General features: G+C 36.4%; 1 protein-coding gene across 2 annotated transcripts; it reads left to right on the top strand.

Moving 5' to 3' along the window:
- Positions 1 to 17,581: 17,581 nt before the first annotated feature.
- TTN5 (ADP-ribosylation factor family protein) lies at positions 17,582 to 22,617 on the top strand. Of its 2 annotated transcripts, none has more exons than XM_010265348.3 (5): positions 17,582 to 18,122; positions 18,271 to 18,372; positions 18,675 to 18,837; positions 20,582 to 20,662; positions 22,207 to 22,617. In XM_010265348.3, exons 1-5 carry the CDS (start codon positions 18,058 to 18,060, stop codon positions 22,342 to 22,344), a joined length of 549 nt encoding a protein of 182 aa, XP_010263650.1. In that variant the 5' UTR covers positions 17,582 to 18,057; the 3' UTR covers positions 22,345 to 22,617. The 2 variants fall into 2 exon arrangements, with proteins under 2 accessions (XP_010263650.1, XP_010263649.1); XM_010265347.3 differs by having other exon boundaries at positions 17,610 to 18,122; positions 18,271 to 18,381.
- Positions 22,618 to 24,063: the final 1,446 nt, after the last annotated feature.

The raw sequence follows: 24,063 nt of genomic DNA, 5'->3' as shown, positions 1-24,063 counted from the left end.
AGATCGGGGAGGGGGCCGGGAGAGAATAAATATGGATGGGCCATTGGGAGACCAAGCCATTTACCATTGGGGTGGGTGGGGAGGGAGAGTGTAATAGATGTGTGGGGATTTCTGAGCCAGAGGGGGGCCATCGCCATGGCTCCTCGGGGTCGCCCCTGGCCCTGGATAGAGCATGACGTGCCACGAGGTGTGCAGCACTGTTTGCCTCTCTTGGTGTGAATGTCACTAAACAGGACTCAAGTGAAGGAATTTTCTGCAAACAAGAACTCTGCTACATATTCTGCAAGCATGGACGACGTCTTCAGGCACTCCTTGTTTTGCTCTTCATGTTATTATTAACTTACTAAAAATTGATAATGTTCATGTAATAAAAAAAAAAAAAATTGATGTTTTTAGGCACCGAGGTGCCGAGCCGAGTTGACTAACGATTTTGACTGAGTTACTCGACAAACTCGGCAAGGTCTTTGGACCAACTCAGTGCCGCCCAAGCAAATGAAGCAATGCCAATGGCAACGTGGGAATCGGGATCTACCGTGCATGGTCCTTGGTAAAAATTGTCCTCAACTGGTGAATGAACAAACTACTCGCAATATTGGTAATAATAAAAAAAAAGTGGATAAGTCTTGAAAGAATTTATTTAGTTCCAATGTCAAATATATTAATGTTAAGTCCGAGTTGGTGCTTTTATTATTATTCATTAAAAATTATTGTGCATATGTAACAAAAGAAATGATATTTTTACCGAGTGCAAGACCGAGTTGGCCTATGATTTTGACTGAGCTCCTTGACTTACTTGTTACTTTGGAAACTCGGCAAAGTTTTGAGACCAACTCATCAGTAGCGATCAAAAACTGGTTCAGTTGATAACTTCTTTCAGCAGTATACAGTTGGGGAATGAACTATGAATCCCTATCGTGTTGGCGCTATATATATATATATATATGCATGCATAAACTACAACCATGCATCAAAACATCTTCCCATAAAATTAAAACAATTGAAATGTTTATTAGTCTTGACGTGCGGCTGTAGTCCTGACTTCACGACCCCCTAAAAAAACTCAGTAGTGTCAAAATAATGCATATCGCAATGTGGGATATGCTACTGTAAATAATTTTCTCATCAACCAGTGAAGTAGTGAACAACTTAGCAATTAATAAAAGAACAAGCTAAGTGGGGTAAAAGAGAATACTAAGATGACACAACACAGTGGTAACACAAAATATTAAATTTCAACGTAGAGATGACGACGTTGAATCCATTGCCAATATGGCTCGTAGATTTTGGTTCAACTCCCTGGTTTCCTAACAAAAGAAACTACAATCTATTATTTTTATTTATTTATTTTTGATAAGCAAACGGTTCAATTTTATTTTTTAAAGTAGATAGAAACTCAACTCAACCCTCGGCCCTGTATATTTTGGACCACAGATATCGATGTCTATGGATGGTATCTAAAAATGAATACTGCAGGGTTAATTGCAGATGCTTCTGGTGTACCCACCTAAACGTATTCATTATTTTTTAGGTATATTTGTGTTTTTCTTCTCCATCTTCTCTTCTAAGAGATGGTGGTTGCAGTTGTTTAACTGTTGCATTCGATTCGAAAGCAGCAAAGCTTGGCATAGGGCTATGAGATGCACACTGTTAGGATACTGGGGCCTACTACTAATTTAGTCTCACCTAAGAAATCATCCCATTAATTAACCCTGTCAATTGTTAGCTTTACAAGTGCATCTCTCTCTCTCTCTGCAATTCTTTCAAACACTAGATGACTTGCATAAATTGTTAAGAAGGCATTTCTTTCAGGAATGAACAATTCTCCTGAAAATTGGGGGATGGATATCTGGGGCCTGATTTTTACCACCAACTACTCTGATTTGCCACGTGGCTATCCTGAATTTGCCCATAATGACTATTAGTAGGTGGCACTCTTGTTAAATTTCCTTTATATATATATTAAACTAATTATAAAAATGAAAAAGAAGGGAGTTCATCTGGCACAAGCCGTGAGTCTAAAGCAATGGCCTGAAATTCTCGCCAGTTAGGGTCAAATTGATTTCTTTATTTTCAGAGTCTACAACTTTTTTTAGTAGGGCTACACCTGGATCAGATGGATCTTAAGATCTGAATGATGCCCTAAAATCTAAACCCAATCAAATCAGACTAATAAGTTGACTACAAGGCTTGGAGTTGAAGTTTGGAGTTCACTCATTTTGGATCCTAAGATCTGGAACGAAATTTCAAAATATTTTGACCAATTTTTCATATTTTATTAATATTTCTGTATTTAATTACATTAATTATTTTTATCAATGTTTTTAAATTCAGACCAGATTGTACGGTCGGACCGAAAAAACTGGTCACTTGACCAGTTGACTAGTTTTGTTTTACCCCAAAATTTTTTTGGCCAAAAATCGTTGATTTGGTCAGTGAACTGTTGATCCAGGCAGTCGAACCGTTCGACCCAGGAATGGTTTTTGGCCATTTTTGTGTTTTTTTTAATTTTTTTTTAATTTTTATTAGAGCAGGTCGTCCGTTTGGACCGATTGGTTGGACCGTTCAACCCGGGAACCACTAAACCAGACCCTATAACGGTTCCCTATCTCGTCTGATTTTAAAAACCTTGACTTTTCTAGATGAAATATATCAAAAAAATCCTGAAATTTCATGAATGTTCCAAAATGTCTTCCAAAATAAATCCATCAGAGTTCTTTGAGATTTCATTTCAGTAACCATAATTGACATTGAACTTTTTTAAGTTTCATGGAAATTTACATTCATGTTTCACATTTTTAAAACTGAATTGGACAACGAACCATTTAGGATCCGGTCTCCGGGTCAAACAGTCTAACCATTTGAGCCGAACGAATGGTCCGTTCTGATAAAAGAAATAAAAAAAATTAAAAAAAAAATAAAAAAATGACCAAAAACTGTTGGATGGTTCAAACAGTTTGACCGCTCAGGTCAGCCGTTTGCTAACCAAATCCCGGTTTTTCCGGTCTGACCATCCAGTCTGATCCAGTTTTGAAAACCATGTGTTTCACTATGTAGATATGATGATCGATAAAAGAATTGTATAAAATTCTGAAATTAAATTCCAAAATGCACATAACCTACAGCATTGTTTCTTACGTATGAACTAAAGGCCTTGTTTGTTTGCAGTGCAATTCTATTTGCACCGGTGCTAAAGCATATGTGTGGAAATAAGTTGAGTCCAAATTTTGGTTTAATTTGGTTATAGGTCTTACTGCAAAAGCATGGGTGTGGAAATAAGTTGAGTCCAAATTTTGGTTTAATTTGGTTGTAGGTCTTACTGTAAAAAAGCATAGGTGTGGAAAATTGGAAATAAGTTGAGCCCAAATTTTGGTTTAATTTGGTTGTAGGTCTCTGTAAAAAAGCATAGGTGTGGAAAATTGGAAATAAGTTGAGCCCAAATTTTGGTTTAATTTAGTTATAGGTCTTAGTGTCTTACTTTCTTTTGTTTATTTGCAGTGTAGATGAAGTAAAATAAAATCTTAATCAAAATAAAATGAAACCCCTAAAGCAAAAATGAATCTTACTTTGCAATTTTTTCATTTGCACTCCCATACATTTGCTAAAATAAATGAGATTGCAGTGCAAACGAACATATGTTTTCATAAAAAGATAATGCATCGTAAATGGATTTCCTACTTTTTAGAATGTAGGTTGAATAAATATTTCTGAGTAAGGGTTGAGTGGTTTCTCCTACAAAAATTTTGTGTCATTCCAAATGTTTAAAATGGAGAGAATTTTGTGGGCGTTATTGGTATTTTTTAGCACAAAGTAAATTTAATAAGCATTTATTCTGGCATTCACAGTACTATTTCTTATATCTGGTCAAGAATTAATAAAAGATTTCTTCAATGTTGTTTGTGTCAAATGTGGATTCAACCCTATTCAATGCGATAATCATCATTAAAAAAGTTTCTAGCTAGAATACTTTGGATCAAAAACATATGAATAATAATACCAAATGATCGGTGGCTCAATTGGTACGTTAGCTGATTTGTTCCTGTGGAGATGTGGATTTAAGTCCCTAAACGAGAGTTATATATTAGTGTGGCTGTTGTGCTATTCTCAAGAAGAAAAAGAATTAATCATGATAAAACACTTCATTTTGATAGTTGTATATAAGTATGTTAAATGTCGACATACTTTACTAGTTTTTTTAGTAATTAGTATTAAACTGTAACAAAGTAGTAGTTCCCAGCTTACAAATTTTCTTTTAATTTTTTTTTTGTAAAATTGAAGAATAATACTGGACATCCATTTTATTTTACCTTTCTTAATCATTTTTCTTGATAAGACAGTGCTGAACTACTGGTTTCCGAAATATTTATAAAAAATCCTTAGTTTGATAATAACATAAACTACATATGGTCTGTTTACAGAATCTCCTTTAAGTTGTGTTTGATTTGAAAGAAAAGGTAAGGAAAGGTAGGGAAACCTGGTATGTGCAGTTATATATATGCATAACATTAGAGCATATGTACTTTTCCTTTACCTGTCTACAATTCTAGCTATGTGCCCATTCTTTGATTCCAGGTATGTGGTGACCATCCGGTTTCTATTTCTAAGGGCCTGTTCGTTTGCTTTGAAGTTTGACATCTAAAAGTGTAATAATTATATTAAGAGGTATATTGGTATTGGTGAACTTTTCTTTTCTCCTAACTCTGAATGTAGAGAATATTGTTCTGAATTCTGAATTCTGAAAATTATCAAATATCCGTTTTGACCCCACATATGAGAGTTTTTGTTTGTCATTTTGGGGGCATCATTGGAAAACAAAAAGTTGTATGATTGCTCTTTAAAAGATAAGAGGAAACAAACAACCATTTTTCTCTTAAAGTTAAAAGATTCCTCTTAAAAAATAAGAGTTAAGAGGAAACAAACAAGCCCTTAGGCTTAGTTTGGAAGGAGTACAAATGCAAATATATAGTGTAAAACCTTATATTTTGTATTATTTTTTATGTATTTGCACCGTACATATTTGTATTTGTACCCTTTCCAAACTGAGCCTAAGTGGCAGTGGTTTTTTCTTTTAAGGTTGCATTTGGCATTCCTTATTTTAAGAAATTATTTGATTCCACAATTCTTTGATTCCAAACAAAAATTGTTAAAAAACGGGGAGGAAGGGGGTTGATTGGTCAAATTAAAGCTCTTCCATTATACAAGTTGGAGGGGCTAAAGCATTGTTTTCAAAACCGAACCAGAAAAACCGGGAACCGGTCACTTGACCGGTTCTGTTTTCCTCCAAAACCGCTTTTTCCCCTAAAACCGTTGATTTTGGTTAGCAAACCACTGAACCGGCCGGTTAACCGTTCGAACGGTTTTGACCGTTTTCCAATTTTTTAATTTTTTTAAAATTTTAAATTTTTTTTGTTAGAATGGGCCGATCATTCGGGTCAAACGGTCAAACCATTCAAACTGGTAACCGGACCCCTGACCGGTTCGGTCACCAGTTCATTTTTAAAAACCATGGGCTAAAGTGTGAGAGAAAAACCCAAAAGGGCATACATTGATTGAAGCAGGTAGAAATGATTTAGGGGCCCATGGTTTAGCATATTGAATAGAAAGGAATGATGGAATATGATTCAATAGAAAGGAATGATGGAATATGATTCAATACCGGTTCTCCTGTATTGCACGGGTCCCTGCTAATATATATATATATATATATATATATATATATATATATATATAATTGGGACAAGGCTTAGATGATGGTGATTAATTAAATAAAGATACCAAATTGAGGTGGAAAAAAATGCAAATCTGGCATCCTATCAGCATACAATATTTCATTGGTTAAAATACCATACAAATGGGGCAAGTTGGATTAGGTATGACAAGCAGACAAGGATAAGAGGGTTCATAGATGAATGTCTGATACTCTCAATAATATCAAGAAAAGGAACCATCTCCAGCCCCTCCCAACAAACAAAAAGAAGAGAAAGAAGAATAGGAGCTTTAATTTGCGGGGAACCTTGACCTGACATACATTCATGCGTCACTTCTAAAAAACAAAATAAATAAATAAAAAGTTTATAAGCACAAGGGTAGAAGCATGCCTGTTGAGACTTGAGAGTATGTAGAATTAATAGAACGTCGAGCTAAGCTAAATTGTTGCAACCACACGGCTCTCTCTCTCTCTCTCTCTCTCTGCTTGTGAATTCATTTTGGCTATTGGCTTGGATTTTGATCAATAATGCAGCAGCTAGACTACTGCATGAATGGGGCCAATAAGTGGCCAAGGATGAGATGTAGTTGGGCATGTCACCCATCCATCAAAAGAGAACCTTAAAAATTTTATCACATTGAAATTATTTCTATCGTGGGGCGGAGATGTGAATTCCTTTGATCGGCTTATTAGCAGGCCTCCCCTTATTCATTTAAATCAATTAATTCGTGGTATTGGTAGCTGCTGTGGGAGCGGTGCTGCCGCTAAGGCCTTAGGTGAGTGAACTGTTCCATCACGACTCCCCCACGGCACTGCCCCTGATTTGGTGCGCGCGTGCCCTGCTCCACCCCGCCCTTGAGATTGGAAGGAATCAACCACATTAACTAACTACACATTCAGATCATGATATACTGACAAGTACATCCCCTCACCTCATTCATTTATGATTGGAGTAACTGCATTACCTGTTAACTGACCACCCCATCGCATTAACTTCACGTCCCATCACCACAAACCAAAGGCCACGTGTGGTAGGACACATCGTAGACTATTTTCTAGAAGGGCTGTATTCTACAGAGTTCCGATCTGCTATTTCTACTTTCTAGAGCAAGTCTCACACCAATCTCACAGTACGTTTTAGATATATATTAAAAATGTCTTTTCATGAATAAAAATTTATAAATAAAGAGATGTTCTAGATGGACGGCTGAAACATATTGTGACGTTGGTATGAGATAAGCTATGTGAAGAACAGATTCAAACTTGTATTCTACGCATCTTGTAAGGCGGACTACTTGTGGGAGCAGTGACCCCCTCCCCCCACCCCTAGTAATAGTAGGTTCATTTCGGATCCAGATCTGCCATATTCTTATCTTGCACTTTCATTAGGTTGTGATAGGTGTTACATTTGATCCATAGGGGTGAAAACGCATTGAGCTTTTCATGAGCTAATTGAGCTGACTTGTGAAAAGTTTGATTTGGATCAATTTAAATTAAGTTTCAAGTCAAGTTCAAAGCGTATACATAAAGTTGTTTGTTAATCAAACCTAATAAATAAATATATATATATATATATATATATAATAAAATAAATAACTTTTATTATATACTTAATAATATTTTATCTTTTATATGTATAATGATAAATATTTTTAATATATTTAATTTTTATTTTTTGTAGGAAGTTTGACTTATAATTGAGTTCGAATTGATCTGAGCTCAAACTTCCAAACTTTTGAGACAAGTCGAATTCAAGCTTAAGCTTAACATTATTTTGATGAGCCAAATTTGAATAGCCAAGTAATTGTCTGAGCTAAGCTCGAATGCACCCTATCCATCCAATACGCAAGGGCATATATAAATAGGTTTTTGAGATTTTGAAATCTGAATACTGTTGGTTTTTTTTATTTTTTTCAACTGAATGGGTCAACAGTAATTGAGTTGACAACCTAACCTGCACATCTTGACCCCCAATTGATGTGTGGGTTGAATGGTCCGACTGTGCAGGTCATCAATGCAGGGTTGAAAACATTAATTGATCAGATTAGAGATTACCTTCTAACCTTCACGAATTAATGTGACAATTCTACACTTAAATAAATCTTCAAAGTGAAGACAAGACCCACCACTATGGTATGATTAGCAATTATTAATAAAAAAAAACACATCCACAGTGTATTTTTGCCTTGGTTCAAGGTATCGATACATTCAATATGCAAAAAATGGTTCAAGGACTCAACAAGGTATTATTGGGCATTTTGAAAGGGCATTAAACATAGATTAAAAAATAATTAGATTATAAGAATTGAGTCAGGACATCTCTAAGAAGGGTATTACCCTTTTAAAGTTGCCAGATATCTTAACCAGCATTCGGTGCCTGAAAGATACAATACAATATGCCCGGTGTTTTGAATATTGACTTTTGTTTTTATCACCACCTCTCATCTTAAATTGACTTGTTTTTTTCTTACCTTCGAATGAAAGTAAAGGTATTATAAAGAGTTCATGGGAGAAACTTCTAAGAGCTGTATCGATATACACTTTGAAAAAGTTAGGATTCGTTGGAATAATTAAGATACAGATAAATATGGTAGGGTAACCTACATAAATATCATAATAAATGCCATAAGTAACATCAATATTTATTGATTATACAGACAAGTGGCATTATAAAATTTCAATAGATAGAATCTTAGAAGAGGTTAAACACTCACTCCTAAAAAAATTTATTCACTCAAAAAAGTGATAATTTCACTCTTTTAAAATTCACACATGTAGCATCCTAATCCCTAAAAAGTGGCCACTTGAAATGTTATGGGAATAACTGAATTTTATTTAAACACAACCATTTCAAAAGTAACGATTAAACAAATAATTTAACTTAAAAAATATTTAAAATGAAGACTTTGGATCATTGTAAAATTAAAAACAGTACAGTTAAAAATATTTGAATTAGTTAGTATTAAGTAGAGGTAGAGTCAACCAATCCGGTTGTAAATTACAACCGTTATTTGAAGTGGGTTTAATATTTGAAGTAGTAAGTAGAAGTGGGTTGTAAAATTTACAACCATTTCAAAAGTAACAATGGTTATATAGTTTGTAGTAAACCATCTGGCCCCATTTCTCTCAAAACCCTATTTGTACTCCCCTTTTTTTCTTTTTCTTTAACTTGGACCCTGAACCATGAGACAAGGTTGAGGAGACCCCATTACTAAAGCATGGGCATCCCTTATAACTAAATGCAATGAAAGTAAAAAAAATGGTGAAAAAGGATTCATGTAATCGAACCCATATGGAAGACTTAAATGATGATGATGATAAAAAATAAGCACACACAGGTCACACTGATTGGCAGATTGCAATGCAGCAAGAGAATAACATTACGTTTACCTTTGCCTCTGAATCCACAAAACCTCTTACAAAAAACCTTTCCCTGTCATGCTTTCAAAATCAAAATCAAGCCAATATGTAAGATGAGTTTAATTTATACTAGGAGTGGTTGGCATTAAAACAAAGTTGATGACAGTCAATAGATGTAGCTACTTTAATGGTTTCCCTTTGGAAAGGAATTGCGACCAAAGTCGTTATATGTATGGGTTTCAAGGGATCGATCAGAAAAGCCAAAAAAAAAAAAAAGAAAGAATTAAGTGCAGACAGATAATTTTAAGTAGCAAACTATTTTAGATTATCTGTAACTCTCGAGTTTCAGATACTTAATTGAGGAGTACAGATAAGATGATCCTCATTTTAAGCTCCATTTCTGAGTTCCAGAGAGGACTCCTACCACTCATTCCATGCTCAAAAGTTAATCTGTTAATTAATTAGATCCGGATCCAACAATTCTAAGACCCTTCACAATGGAGAAATAGCTAGCATCCAATCACTTCCTCCAGAGGGTCTGAACATAAAAAAGAAAAGTCATCTGCAATTAATGTATTGAGATATACACCATACCTAATTAATTATAAATCGAAAACTAATCTAAAGACCAACTTTGAATCTGTTAAATGATGAAAATAAAGAAAACCAGATACCACCAGTCAATGTTACGTATCAATGAGAAACTTAATAATGAGCTTGTGATTGTCTTCAGCATTTTGGGCAAGAGCTCTCATCAATCACATTCAACAGTGACCCAACCCAACAAAGCAAAAGACAAAGCACAGGTCATCCTCATTATCATAAACTGGTTCATGCAGTGTCCAAAATTATGAACTGTCCCCAGATCTTTATGGTAAGATCCTCAAGAAAGACCCGCGGCTGAGTAGTTAGTTACCTAATTTCCTGGAAAAGAAAACTTGCAAACCATTAATTGATTTAGAGAATTATTTAGCCAAGTTGTCGGTTTTGCCTCAATTTTAAAACTGTGAAGTGTAAACAGTATAACCTCAACCAAAATTTCAAAATAATTAAAAGATCAAATGATGGCCGGAGAGATGTTTAGTCCAATGTTTTCAATCCGCTGTTGACCCAGCCCGTCATCAGTTGAATTGTTCGAACCATTATCTAGACGGGACTTTGGATTCGGTTCAGTCGAGACCCATCAAATGGTCAAAAATTATTGACTTGGTCAAGAATTATTCGGCCCAGCTGGTTCGACTTGGTAACTGGGTTGCGGGTTGCATATTCAATGCATACAAATTTTTGGAGGCCATAATTTTGCACTCCGATGTTTTATTGGAGTGATTTTTTTTTTTAGGTAATTTTTTGAGATCTATGCATCTCAAGGTGCTGCCCCACTATTTTCGTGAAAAAACCCCTTTTTGCCTCAAATTGCAATTTATAATATTTTGTTATAAATAAAAATTAGAAATTGAATTAAAAAAACATAAATTAAATATAAAATAAATATTTAAACCATATTTATACATTATTTATTGTTAAAATATATATTTATACACACACACACACACATATATATATATATATATATATATATATATATATATATATATATATATACATGCGACGACATGACATGGTCTGAACTGTTCGACTCGATCAGTCGAACTGGTGACCCGTAATCCAGAGGCAAAAATGGTTCAGCCTCCGGATCGGTTTTTAAAATATTGGTTTAATCTTTTAATCAGGGGATTATTGCACAATGTGATTGGTAAAAATGAGGAAAGCTAGCATCACGAGATGTGCTAGAGAATATACTGTAATGGTATTACAGTTGGGACCAGATCCGAGATGTTCTATTAAAAATCTATGATTCCAGAAAGATATGTACTTATAGAGTTTTGACCAATCAAAGCATCCCGTGAATTTTGATAAATACCATCTGATTGATCACTTCTTTTATGTTAAATCATACACTAATTAATTAGAAATAAAAAAATCATGAAATAGTTCTGATTGGTCAAATTTTTGAACATTAGAGCAACCATCCACTCTCAGCACAAGAATATAACCAATCAAACCACCTCGTAAATTTTGGTGGTTAGCGTGCGACTTAGCATAAAAGCCCAAGTGAAGGAGATCCGGACTGCCTAGGGAAAAATGTATATAGAAATATGCCTTAAAATGTGTGGCTAAACTTGAAAAGGACCAGGATCGGTTAGAGTTCAGTCCGGTTTTCAAAAATACAGCTTGGAGGAGCAGTTAGCGAAGGGACCAAATGCATTGGTAATCAGAAATGGAGGTCCGACCATATCATGGAAGCTTTTTCCACAAGGTCCAACCATATCGCTCCCCATATGCACTTGTGGGAACTAGCTTTATAGTAAACAGTAGGGGTGCAACTTGGGTGGGCCCAGTCTGAGCATGAATCAATTCATTCTGAAATTTTACACGAGTTGGGTTTGAGTCCAAGAATTCAAACATTTTTATTTTTCAAGTTGGGCCTCGGCCTAGCCCTTAGGTAGCCTAAACTTGGCCCGAGCCCGATCCAACTATACACATTCACACATATGTATATGTAATTTATATATATATATATATATATATATATATATATATATATATATATATATATATATATATATATTGCATACATATTTATTTGTACAAATGCATACGTACATGTATAATTTTAGAACGAGTTCATTGACCAACCCGAGCCTGGCCCGGGTCCAAACCCAACTCAAATGCATCAAATTACAATGTAAATTGGGCTCGAATTGGGAAGATCAAGATTGATGTTGGGTTGGGCCTAAATTGACCATAAACCCAGCCCAACTTGCCCGACTTGCACCCCACAGTAAGAGTGTAAGCCAAGTGGGCTCAAGGTTCAAAGTATCAAAAATGCAAGGTGTATCGAAAAGGTAATTTTAAGAGACGTATCGAGATACACTTTGGAAACACATTGATATGGATGAAAAATCAAGATACGCATGGATGCACCAGAAAATTCAAAAAAAAATCCTTAAAAAATATGAACAATAATAAAGATAAGTTTTATGTGGTTATAACTAATTTATTTAAACATAGAAACCATTCTTTGATGATTTATCTAAACTATCGGGATATAATTAATAATTGTTGAAAAATAATAGAAGAACTAAAATGTATGTACGTGTATATACTAATATTTATTAGTTAATATTTTTTGAAGCCATTTATTAGTTAATATTTGTTATATATATTTAGATACTATTTATTATGTATACAAATTAATATATACCTTAATTTTTAATAAATAAATATAATTTATATTCATCTTATTATTATATAAATTTTAATAATCAAATTTTAGTATTTGTTGGGAAACACCCACCAAGGCAAGAAAGATTACTTTAACCATAAAAAAACATGTTATGATAAGCAATTAAGGTTGGCATAGTGGTTAGTTAATTATTGTTGTAACCAATGACTAGATTTTTTTTTTTTTTTTGTATTGGGTGCCATGCACCATTAATAACTCCCCCCTTGACCCCCTTTTCCCCAAAGTGCTAGTTGTGGGACTTGGTTCTACGTTAACGCTGGAACAAAACCAGCTGACACACCAACGAGCCAGCCCTCAGTTGGTAAAATGACTAGGGTTCAAAATTTGTTACATTTGGTTTGTGATTTTTAACAAGTTATTTGACTTAAATAACATTTAAATACGTAATAAATGCCTTAAGGTAACTCAAATGAGCATTTAATTAAATAATATTAACATTTAATGACGTCTTTGATATTAATGAGAGAGAAGAGATGAACTAAATTTAAATTTGAATTTAGAAAAGAGAGTGAAATTAAATTCGGTTGATACATAATGCATATCGGCCTATTTCAAGATTGTATCGACCGATACATACCCGAAATGGTCTGATACAAGGCCGAATGAAAAAATATGAAACTATTTAATTGTATATGTTCCATGTATCAAAACTCTTCCAAAATGATACGTATTGGCCCATATCGGCCGATATGTTTCAAAATTTAAAACCTTGGGTGGGCTTAACCCTAATAATTGGGTTTAAGGTTTGAAACCAGATCAAGCCCGAGGTCAAGCCTGAACTATCCAACATAGGCGTATCCGGCTATCCTACACAGAAATTTGATGCAATTGGTGGTTAGACTCAGACCTGGCCTGGGCTTGGGTTGGTCATGATGGGATGGGATATCCATCACATGGACGCCCAAGTCTTGCAGAATGGATAGGGCAAATTTCAAAAATTTCTCCCATCTTTGTAGGGAATCGAATTCCCTGTATTTAGAAAAACATGTTTTTCAATGATCAATCTTGAATCAAGAACCAAACCAGATCTGAACCAAAAGGAGTAGGAGGGAGGATGTACCTGATACAGAGAAGCAATATCTTCCAATGGAGGTGTTCATGCCCAAGGAATGATCCAAAATCTGCTCCCACTGAAGATGGCGCAGTGCAGGATGGAGCAGAATCAGCAATGTTCTTCCAAAAGAACTTGACCCTTCGCAAGAATCAACTGGATGGCTTGTGAGTACAGCTCCAACCAATCTTTTCCCAAAAGATTGGAATCAAGATCAGATCTTGATTTCTCCCAAGAACTGGAGATCGAACTGAGGGTAATGGCGGCGGCAGGAAGGAGGCGGCATGAGAGAATTCGTAGGGTGCAGAAATCTCTCTTTTTGTGATTTTCAGCTCTGAAGAGAATTGAACACCAATCACTAACTGTATCACCCCTTTCTTTCTTTCATAATCTTAAAGGGATCAGCTCCTAATCCCATTAGGAGTTGCTAATCCATATCATATTTGGATTAGAAGTCACTTTAAGTGATAAGGGATAACCCTTATCTTATCTACAGATCAGATCAGCCATCTCCTAATCTAATTAGGAGGCTTCCATATATAAATCTCATTTAGATCTTGGACTCTCTAAGTGGATAGGGTCTAGGCCCAATCCTATCAGCTGATCCATATCAGAATTCGCCCCTTTTAATTGACTGATCAAATCAGCCTAGTTCAAAATGGGCCTAAGGCCCATTTAAGGTTATGTACTCACTTAGCCTTCCAAACTGCTGCCCAGTTGGGCTTCCTTGTATGGCGTGGGACCCAAACATTGATCTACACATCAGCCACATAGGTTCAGCCCAGCCTTTGTTACAAGGTCTGGCCGAATACACTGTTATGGACAGTGCACCCCCTGAAACCCATCTTATGGGCTCTATGGGCCCAACACTTACCCTAAGTGGTCGCTGGGCCAAGCCACCTTGTAACATCCAAGGACTGTGGGCAGATGCAAGATTAGCCCATCAGGTATTATCCTCAATGGTCTTACACTTAACCTCTCAGCCCATAATGATCAAACACTGCCCGACAAGGGAGGACCTCTCCCTCGACTGCAAGGAACAATGTTGCATTCTCTGCTTACATGGATCCCGGGAATTAAAACCTTTTGCAAATCATTTCGAAACCGTAATATATATATCTTTATATAAATATATTTTGCAAAACAAAATCTCAACAATTGAAATCGGTTACCGGCAGTCTTGGTTTCCATCAAAGAGAGTGCATCCCCGATCATTACCTTTGTCCGACAAAGGGGCTGATCCTGTCACTATGATCACCCACTCAGATGAATTCTCAGACTATCCCAACATACTCAGGTTTTGACCCCCACTAAGGATCTCACTGATTGGTACATCAAAGACAGCCCAATCCGACACCTAGTGTAGTATCATAATCGAGTCTAGGGGTTAGGTGTAACTTTCCAGTTTTGCCCATCTATCTCCAAGGTCCAGGGCAATACTGGAAATCTAGTCCGATTCAAAGGTTCTATTAATCCTACACTGCATGTGCTTCGGGTCTCACCCTGGTAGCTAAGACAAGCCACCCAACAGTTGGCTGTACACCAGTGTCAGCCTTGGCAGGATAAATCTCCCCAGACTTACCCAATGGCTGTGAACATTCTAAACTAACACAAGTCTCATTAAGTGTCCAGTTTAAGGGTATTACACAGAAACACACCACAGAAACATGAATCAAATGAGTACTTTATTCATTTACAATAAATTCATAATGTACATAATTCTGATTGAAACTAAGGGCATACAACTGTCTAACAGGTCAACCAGTCCAAACTAAAAATTAACAAAAGTATGTGTATATTTATGCATATATGTGCATTTGTATACATACATGGTTTATTAAAAATTAGCATGTATAGATGCATATATGCAAGCAAATATGTGTCTATATATACATGTATATAGTTGGATCGGGCTCAATTTAGGATAAACTCGGGCTGGGTTTGGACTACCTAAGGGCTGGCCTAAGCCTAATTTGAAAAATAAACAAAGCCGAAAATTTTGGGCCCAAATCCAGCTGAAGAACCAAAAATTTAAGCACAATCCATGTAAAATTGTGGGTTGAGTCAGTCTGACTTGAGTTGGGCTCGCCCTAGTTGCGCCCCTAATTAAAAGCGTACAAGTCTGCTTGCTTGACCCAAATATATAGGTTTTTTTTTTCCTGCTCCCAAACATATAATTTTGTAAGGACGGGCTTGTGTGCAACAAACAAGATCCAGCTTCAAGTCTAGGGATCTCAAAGGTCACAATGAAATAGGTCCAATCCAATAGATGGGCCATGCACAAAGCCCAGACCAAACTGTAAGGACATTTATTAAATAAACCAGCCCCTTGTTTAGCAATTTAGGAAGAACAAACCATAATGACCTTCCCATTTTATTCATCAATGATGCTTATTGATAAGAGGTGATTAGGCCCGACCTATTAAGTAGTGGACACGTGGACACAACTTGGTAATCAGTCACATGACTTAGTATTCTCAGCCACCTCGGCAGGATGGGCCACTTCGGGTACCTTGGTCACCTTGGATAGCACTGAAGCCCGAGTATTTCTGTTATGGGCCCACGAATAGGATCTCGTCATGGGTCGGTCCACTGGGAAAACCTCCTATTTTCCCTTGTTCCTCCCTGCTCTTGATGAACTTATCTTGGCGCCCTAATGGTGATTTGTCCAAGAGATCACCTAACTCTCCTTGCTCTCTTTCTTGACTGAAATTTTTGATATGTTTATTGAATAATATCAGCTCCTTAAATAGGAGATTACAAGAGGTAGAATCCTACTTTTAGGAAGACTCCTTGCTAATCTACTACTCTATCCTATTAAACTGATAAGATAAGACTGAACTGATAAGATAAGATAAGACTGAACTGATAAGATAAGATAAGACTCCCTTAATCTATCATACTGAACTGATAAGATAAGATAACTGAATAGATAAGACTCCTACTAATCCCTGCTACTGAAAGTAGATAAGGTAAGAATACTGAATAGATAAGATAGGATGAGAACACTAAATTGCTGCTGCTGAGAACACTAAATTATTGTTGTTGCTGCACTAAATTACTGCTGCTACTGCCGGCGCCCACATCAATTTCAGGATGACTAAGCCTGATGAAGTAACACGTAGTAGATTCTAGAATCTTGCCAACTGTCTCTGAGCCTTTCGGGATCACACCGTGCAACCGTAGGCCTCATCCTCATCCCGCCCGAATCAAATGGACACGATAAGCCTTATCAGCTAGCATGCTATTCACCTTCCGGAGCAGAACAAATTCCTACGGCTCGGGCTGAAGATCTCAGGAATGTTTCATGAGACCCACGATAGACCAACTATATAAGGGCATCAGCCCCTGAGACCCAGGTACATGCAATTTAGTGATTCTAGATCTCTAGATCTCAAACTTTCAGCTCGCTGCTTACATCCAGTAGTAACTTAAGCATCGAAGTGATCCCACCAGGCTAACCACTCCGGATTCTCTGATCCCATCTATCTTGCAGTTCGACCGACCTACTACACAACCGACATCCAAACTGCCTTCCAACTAGGAGCCATTGAGCTAAAGCGGAAATATCCTCCCACATTAAGGATAACACTTCTATAAGAAGACTATGAAAAAAGTTACATCTTCCGAAGTCCTAACCGGTAAAGGCCTAACTTAGCTAGCATATATGCACATCTATTGGCCTCCCTATAACAGTGTTCCAAAACTACACCGTAAATCAGTAATTTGCTCAAAAGGAGAGCTTCAGCTTTCCATTTCGGGCATTTTCTAGTGATTAGAGATGAAATGGTAGGCTGCGAATCAGGTTCAGTTGTTAGGTTAGTGAGTCCCCTATGAAGCCCAAGTCGTAAACTTTCATGGATGGCCCATTAGCTCTGCCATATTATTAGAGGATATTCCAATGTGGGTTGTGAAGCCATCCTTCCAACTTCCTTGATGATCTTGAAAAAATACCAGCTGCAGAAGCCAATCCTAGATGTCCTTTTGCCGCTCCATCAGTATAAATTTTGATCCGAACCTGGGGAGGAGGGTCCCATTTGACATTTCTCCACGACCTGTCATCCACACTTCAGCAAAAATAAAGTCACAAGCACTCTTAAGTGTTAACAGAAGGTTTCCCATTCTTGCTATCCCTTAGAGAAGAGTTGAAAGAAATTGGAGCTGCTAAAATTTTCTTTATTACACCAGAAGGGAGGATAGATATTACCTCTGTAAGATTCCAATCAAACTGTTGGATACAATCAGCCACCTTGATTGGGATCATGAGAAGTTACAGGCCCCTCTGAATTCTGAAATCATTAAGAGGTCTATTGATCACCCAGTTCTCACCAAAAATTTGTGTCTAACCCTTCTTTAGCCATTGGAGTCCTTTCACTAGGCTTTTCCATCCCCAAGAGTCAGTAGGCCCCACCCTTTTGCCACCCCTATCTTGGGCCACTAACATATCGAGCCACCCCTCAGTTGGTAGGGCCGTCTTCGTTTGAACACTCGAAAGAAAGGAAAAACAGACGAACCCAGATTTCCTACTCACATTTTCTACCCGCCGTGAATAGACCGAAGGGGAATTTGTATCGCCGTGAATACTGAATAGATCTGTAGCAAGGATTCGCTCTTGGTCTCTGACTCTGGTCGAAAATGGGGCTCCTCAGTATCATCAGAAAGATCAAGAGGAAGGAGAAAGAGATGCGAATTCTTATGGTGTATGCTCCGAAACCCCTTTCCCCCAATAGTTATACTACTACTACTACTACTGTCACATGAAGCATTGATATTCTTACTTTCATCTACTTCTCCCATTTCAACTTTGTTCCTGAGTATCTTTCCTTTCTCCTTTTTAATTTTTGGAAGGGGCCTTGATAATTCCGGCAAGACCACAATCGTTCTGAGAATTAATGGGGAGGACACAAGCGTTATCAGCCCTACATTGGGCTTCAATATCAAAACTATCAAGTACGAAAAGTAAGGTTTCTTACTTTCTTTATTGAAAGCTAGGGAGCTGCATTTTTTTATGGGTTTACATTTTCATGTTTTTGTTTCTCATTTTGTTTTCCTAACTCTTGTTCCTGGGACCTAGTGGATCGGCCCGTTTAGTTCTGTTCTCTGAGGCAATTCGTCATACAGAGGATGGTTGTGTTGCATCAAATTGATTTTACAACCTGGCTCCTTGTTCTTATGATGTTCTGAAGTTCTAGAAGGCATTTCATTGCACTCAAAGTATTATTGATATTTTTATTTGAAATTCGTTTTGTCAGGTATACTCTTAATATATGGGATGTTGGTGGCCAAAGAACAATAAGGTCTTACTGGAGAAACTATTTTGAACAAACTGATGGTTTGGTATGGGTTGTTGATAGTTCAGATGTCAGACGTTTGGATGATTGCAAAATGGAGCTAGATAATCTTTTGAAGGAAGAGGTATTGCATATTCCGACTCCTGTTACCAGCATCTTGTTGTAATCAAGTTATTATTGCAATCGGGTTTCTTGTCCTTTGTGATTATGGTGTCCTTTGTTATAAAAAAATATTAACCTGTTACAATAATCAATCATCTTCTTCAAATCCAGTACTTAACTTATAGATCAAGATTGTTTAATGAGTAACCGGCTACTTGTGGAGGAAATACAGATCCAAGGTTGAATCTGAGTGCAAAATCAAAGTTTATTATTATTATTACTATAGTCCTGGCATTAGATGCCATGCAACTTGTAGCTCTAGATTACTTTTAGAGCAAAGATAGAATGGCTGTTCAAGGCAAAACCAGACAGTGATTTAAAAGGCGTGCCTAGGTGCACATGCGTGATGCATTTTAGGGTTTGTGCCTCGCCTAGGTCCTAGGCGCAGCCCTTTCAAAAGGTGCATGCCTGGTGTGCCTAGGTGTGTGTCTGACGTGCCTTGCGCCTCAGCCCAGGTGTGCGCCTTTTGAAAATTTGACGCTTCTTTGCTTTTTTTGAACATAGCGGCTGGGCTGGGGGATCCTTCCCTGGACCCCCGTGCCACGCCCCTCGAGGAAAGCCCAAACAAGTCCATTTTAGGTGTTAAATTCTTAGTTCTCACAAGTCCTTGTTAAATTCTTAGTTCCTTGAGTCACAAGTCCCCATGCCATGACCCTCGAAGGAAGCCCAAACAAGTCCTTGTTCATTCATTCATCCTAATAAAATATTTTCTTAAAAAGCAATTAAAATTATAAATTCATTATTTTTAGTGTGAGAACTAAGAATTTAACACCTAACGTGGACTTGTTTGGACTTTCCTCGAGGGGCGTGTCACAAAGGTGGCTTGTAGAATCAGGAATATAATATGCTTTACATTACATTAGCTACTTGAAGTAATGCTATTGAGTGAGAAAAGAGATTAGAGGTTTTACATGCTTGAAAATGTTTTATATGTTTGATTTAATTCTTAAATTCTCATTCGAATATGCTTTACATCTTATGTTTATGTATATATTTTGTTTTTTTTGAATTTTTTGAATTTTCTGACTTTTTTTTTATTTTTTAACTTTTTTTTTGTATTTTTGCGCCTTGCGTTTCAGGCGCAAATTGACCCCTGCGCCTTTTTTGTGCCTTGCACTTTTAAAACACTGGAACCAAGTCAACCGGTTTTTATGCCTTCATCATCAGATTGAAAATATAATTTACCATAACTGCATGTACAAAACTGGTACCCTAGCAGAATTACTTTCCTTCTTGGGAATTCTTCACACCATTAAATCCTCTAGAATGATTCATTTCCCATATAAATTGGTAATTCTGATGCAAATATTCAAGATTATAAGTAATAACTCAAGTTTTCAAGACTGATCAACTATTGGAATGGTATAACATTTTTAGTGCAGTAAAGTCATAAATTTTCGTAAAAGAAATATAAACAAGAAATAGGTTATTTTAAGTTTTGCTATAGAAGAACACATCTCTACTACGCCACAAGACTTTTTTTTTTCATTTTCAGGTTCTTGGTAATGCTGCATTCTGTTACTAGTACCTAATTTTACATGCAACAACCATTTCACAAAGAGTACCACTAATTTTCACAAAAATTTCTATTATTGATTTTTTTGTTCAGTTTTTTATTTCCATTTTATCTACAGCTTTTGGGATAAGGCTTGGATGATGATAAGGATGATTTATTTACAGCTTTTACTTATCTGTGCTCTTGACAGAGATTATCTGGAGCATCCTTATTGATACTAGCAAATAAGCAGGACATACAAGGTGCTCTTACACCAAATGAAATAGCTAAAGTAAGGTTACATGCTGATGCATTACCATACCTAAATATCTGAATATCATCTTAATTTAAATGCATATTGCTTTGCAGTAGGTGTATATATATATCTTTGGCCTTATGATACCCAGATACCTGTACAAGGGTGTCACATCATGTCAGATACTTCAATTTTAGTATCCCTTATCCAGCTTTGACTTTTTAATTGATTCATAACCATAACCTTTAGAAAAGATTATTACCCAAATGAGCTCATTCGTAACTATACTTTTCAGTATGGTGACAGTTCTATTACCATCTGGTTTTCTTTTGTCTTGAGTATGGAGCTGCAAAGTATAATTTATGTACACGTGTATATGCTCTTTACTGGTTGCCTTTAAGAAGAAAAGAGAAAGAAAAAAACATATTTTCCCCTCATAATGTTTTATGTTAAGATCCATTTTTCTACTTCCTAGAGTCTTTTATCCATCTTCATCAACCAATAATGGATACATAGTAAATCCTACGATGAGAATGTTGAGACCAATGGATGGAAAGACTAGGAAAGTGAGTGCATTCATAGGGACCTAGGGTTAGCTCCAGAAAATGAGACTATGAGAGAATGTGAATTGAGATGGCTTAAGCATATGCATCAATGACTAGTGGCTGCACCTGTGCTGTGAAGAATGACTTGGGGCAAGTTGAAGAGGCAAGGCAAAATCTAAGAAAGGACCAGTGTTAAAAGATTTAAGGAATTATACTAGAAAAGGTCCAAAATTTCTTATTGGCACATTTTCTATGTTTGCATTGTTAGCCATAGAGGCCTTTCGCAGATGGTGCTTCGTATCCATTCAGACACTAAACCTTTATTTGTTGCAGAAATGGATCTAAGAGCACTGGATGACATTATTGGGATTCTCTTTAGAAATCATTTTGTATTTATTTACTTTTTATGTGTGGGAGGTGGGTTATCTTATTTCTCTGTTTCTTTCTATTAAAATTTACTGGGTTATTCATCTCAAATCTTGGAAAACAGCCTCTGTATGTGCAAGGGTAAGGCTGTGTACATCTGCCCCTTCCCAGACCCCACATTGACGGGAGCCTTGTGCACTGGGCTGCCCTTTTTATTCATCTCAAACCAATTTCACAGTAATGGAGTTCAAGTTTATAGAATTTCTTTGCATGCCTTGTGCAGTAATTTGATCATCAACTACAGAGTTGGGGTTGTGAGGGTAGATACTGATGCAGATTAAACAATGGTAAAACTATTTACTAGAATTTTATTGATATTTGAAATGGAGGGACTTGTTGGATAAAGTGACTGAGGCTTATATCCGCTAAATTTTAATAGAAATTGGGATGGGGACGGGAAGGAGTATAAACCAAGATGATCATGCAGTCATGCTACTGAAACAGCAAAAGAAAATGAAAAGGCCAAATTGAGCACCACAACTTCATTTTTTTTTTGTTATTATTTTTGTTAAATTATTTTTCTTTTATTTTTTTAATTCTCAGTGCAACATACTCTATGCAGGTGGAATTCTTGAGTGGCTAAGTTGGGCTTTCATTGCTCCTTTGCAGGTGCTCAACTTGGGCGCAATGGACAAAACTCGGCACTGGAAAATTGTGGGATGTAGTGCATACACTGGAGAGGGACTACTTGAGGGATTCAATTGGTTGGTTCAAGACATTGCCTCTCGAATCTATGTCCTTGACTAATTATTGTTGCAGAGTTGGGGTGGGGGGAGGGGGCATGGGGTTTTGGGGGATGAACTAACCCTCCCGTTCTGTTCTTTGGCCCCTTCTACCTTTGCCGAGCTAGAGAAAAAAAGACTGATTATTGCTGAAACAATTTGCATAAATAACTGGTTTTCATGTTTTGTGTAAAATTATATTTAATTTGCAAGATAACTCTCGCTAAGTCATACAAAGAAATTTAAACCCTTATGGGAATGGCAAATTTAATGAAAAGATACACTTCCTATTCCTTAAGATGAATTCTACGTCTAAAATACTCGAACCGACTACTGCTGCGCTTAACAATGGAAAATTGGATTCTGCTTTTGTTTCTTTGATTCTATTTCTCTCCATCATTCCCACCACCTTCTCTTAGGAGTGAGCATAGCTCCATTTGGTTTGGTTCAAAGGTTGAACCTACTTTATCAAGATCAATTCCAGGTTCTCTTCCGGTCTTGGTGGTTTTAGGGTCCAATTGTGGAACCTATTCTTTCTTTACCCTTTCCCCTCTAAAAAATAAAATTTGATTTTCAACAATAATGATATATAGTTTAAAACTTATATTACCTTTATTAATTAAATTGAGTAATTTAATTTGTAAATTATCATAAATTATAAAACCCCTTTTTAGTATGGGGTCAATGACAAAGACTCCCTGTACTTTAATTTGTGACAAAGACCCCCCCTAAACTTAGACGTTAGACAAAAACCCCCTCTGTTAGTATTCTGAGATTGTCATTCAACTGTTTTTTCTAAATTGCTAAATTATCCTTTCTAATTTATTTTACCCTCTTTTTTAATTTATGAAACCATCTTACTTTTTTTTTATACTTTGTTTATTTTCTTCTCCATTAAAGTTAACTGAAATGGCTATAGTAAAGACAAGATGAATGTCTAGAGTTTTCAAAATCCATGCTCAATAGGTGAATGCTCCTTTTAATTAATTCACCAAAGATTTTTTCCTTTTCCAATGGCAAGTGTCCCTTTGTAATTAACCTATCGGAGATTTCTTCCTTTTCCAATGATGATCACTGATGATATGATAGAAGTTTTTCCCGACGAGAAGCAATGAAGGTATTTTTGGGTAAATTAGGTTTTAAGAGAAAATGGGCAAGAAAAAAAAATAGAGAGCATTTAGTGGACTATTTTGGTAATTTGTGTCATTTGACTTAACGGTTGAGTGGGTGTGTCACAATATAAAAGTTCAAGGGGATCTTTGTCACAAATTATAATATAGGGGGGCATCTTTGTCACTGATGATTGACCCCAAAGTACAAGGGGAGGTCTTTGTAATTTACCCTATATTAATATAATATATGGTTCAAAACTTATAAGTTATAACTATAATTTACATTTTGTAAATATTACCTTTTACATTATACACGTTCAAATGCTTGTTTCAATAAATATATTACCTTTCCTTTCAAACCAAACACAACCTTAGGTGACTCAATGGTCAAGTGAGACCATTGTCTTCGTAACTATGAGTGTTTGGTTTCAAACCTTTACATCCTCAAGAGTATTTTGAGATTTATTTCAATGCAAATTTGATTCCAAGGCCAACCAAAGCAAGTTCCTCAGGTTGATTTGGGTAAATCCCTAGACCCTAGAAGTTAGAACTGGCCTGGATAGGAACCAGTCCAAGAATTTGGATCCAATCCCCAACTGGTAACAGATTGGATATGGTCAGTTCAAGACCAA

Source organism: Nelumbo nucifera, chromosome 1, assembly GCF_055504915.1.
Source record: "Nelumbo nucifera cultivar China Antique chromosome 1, China Antique-T2T, whole genome shotgun sequence".
Lineage (NCBI taxonomy): Eukaryota > Viridiplantae > Streptophyta > Magnoliopsida > Proteales > Nelumbonaceae > Nelumbo > Nelumbo nucifera.
Note: the sequence above shows the minus strand (reverse complement) of the source record. Positions and strands in the feature narration are given on the sequence as shown.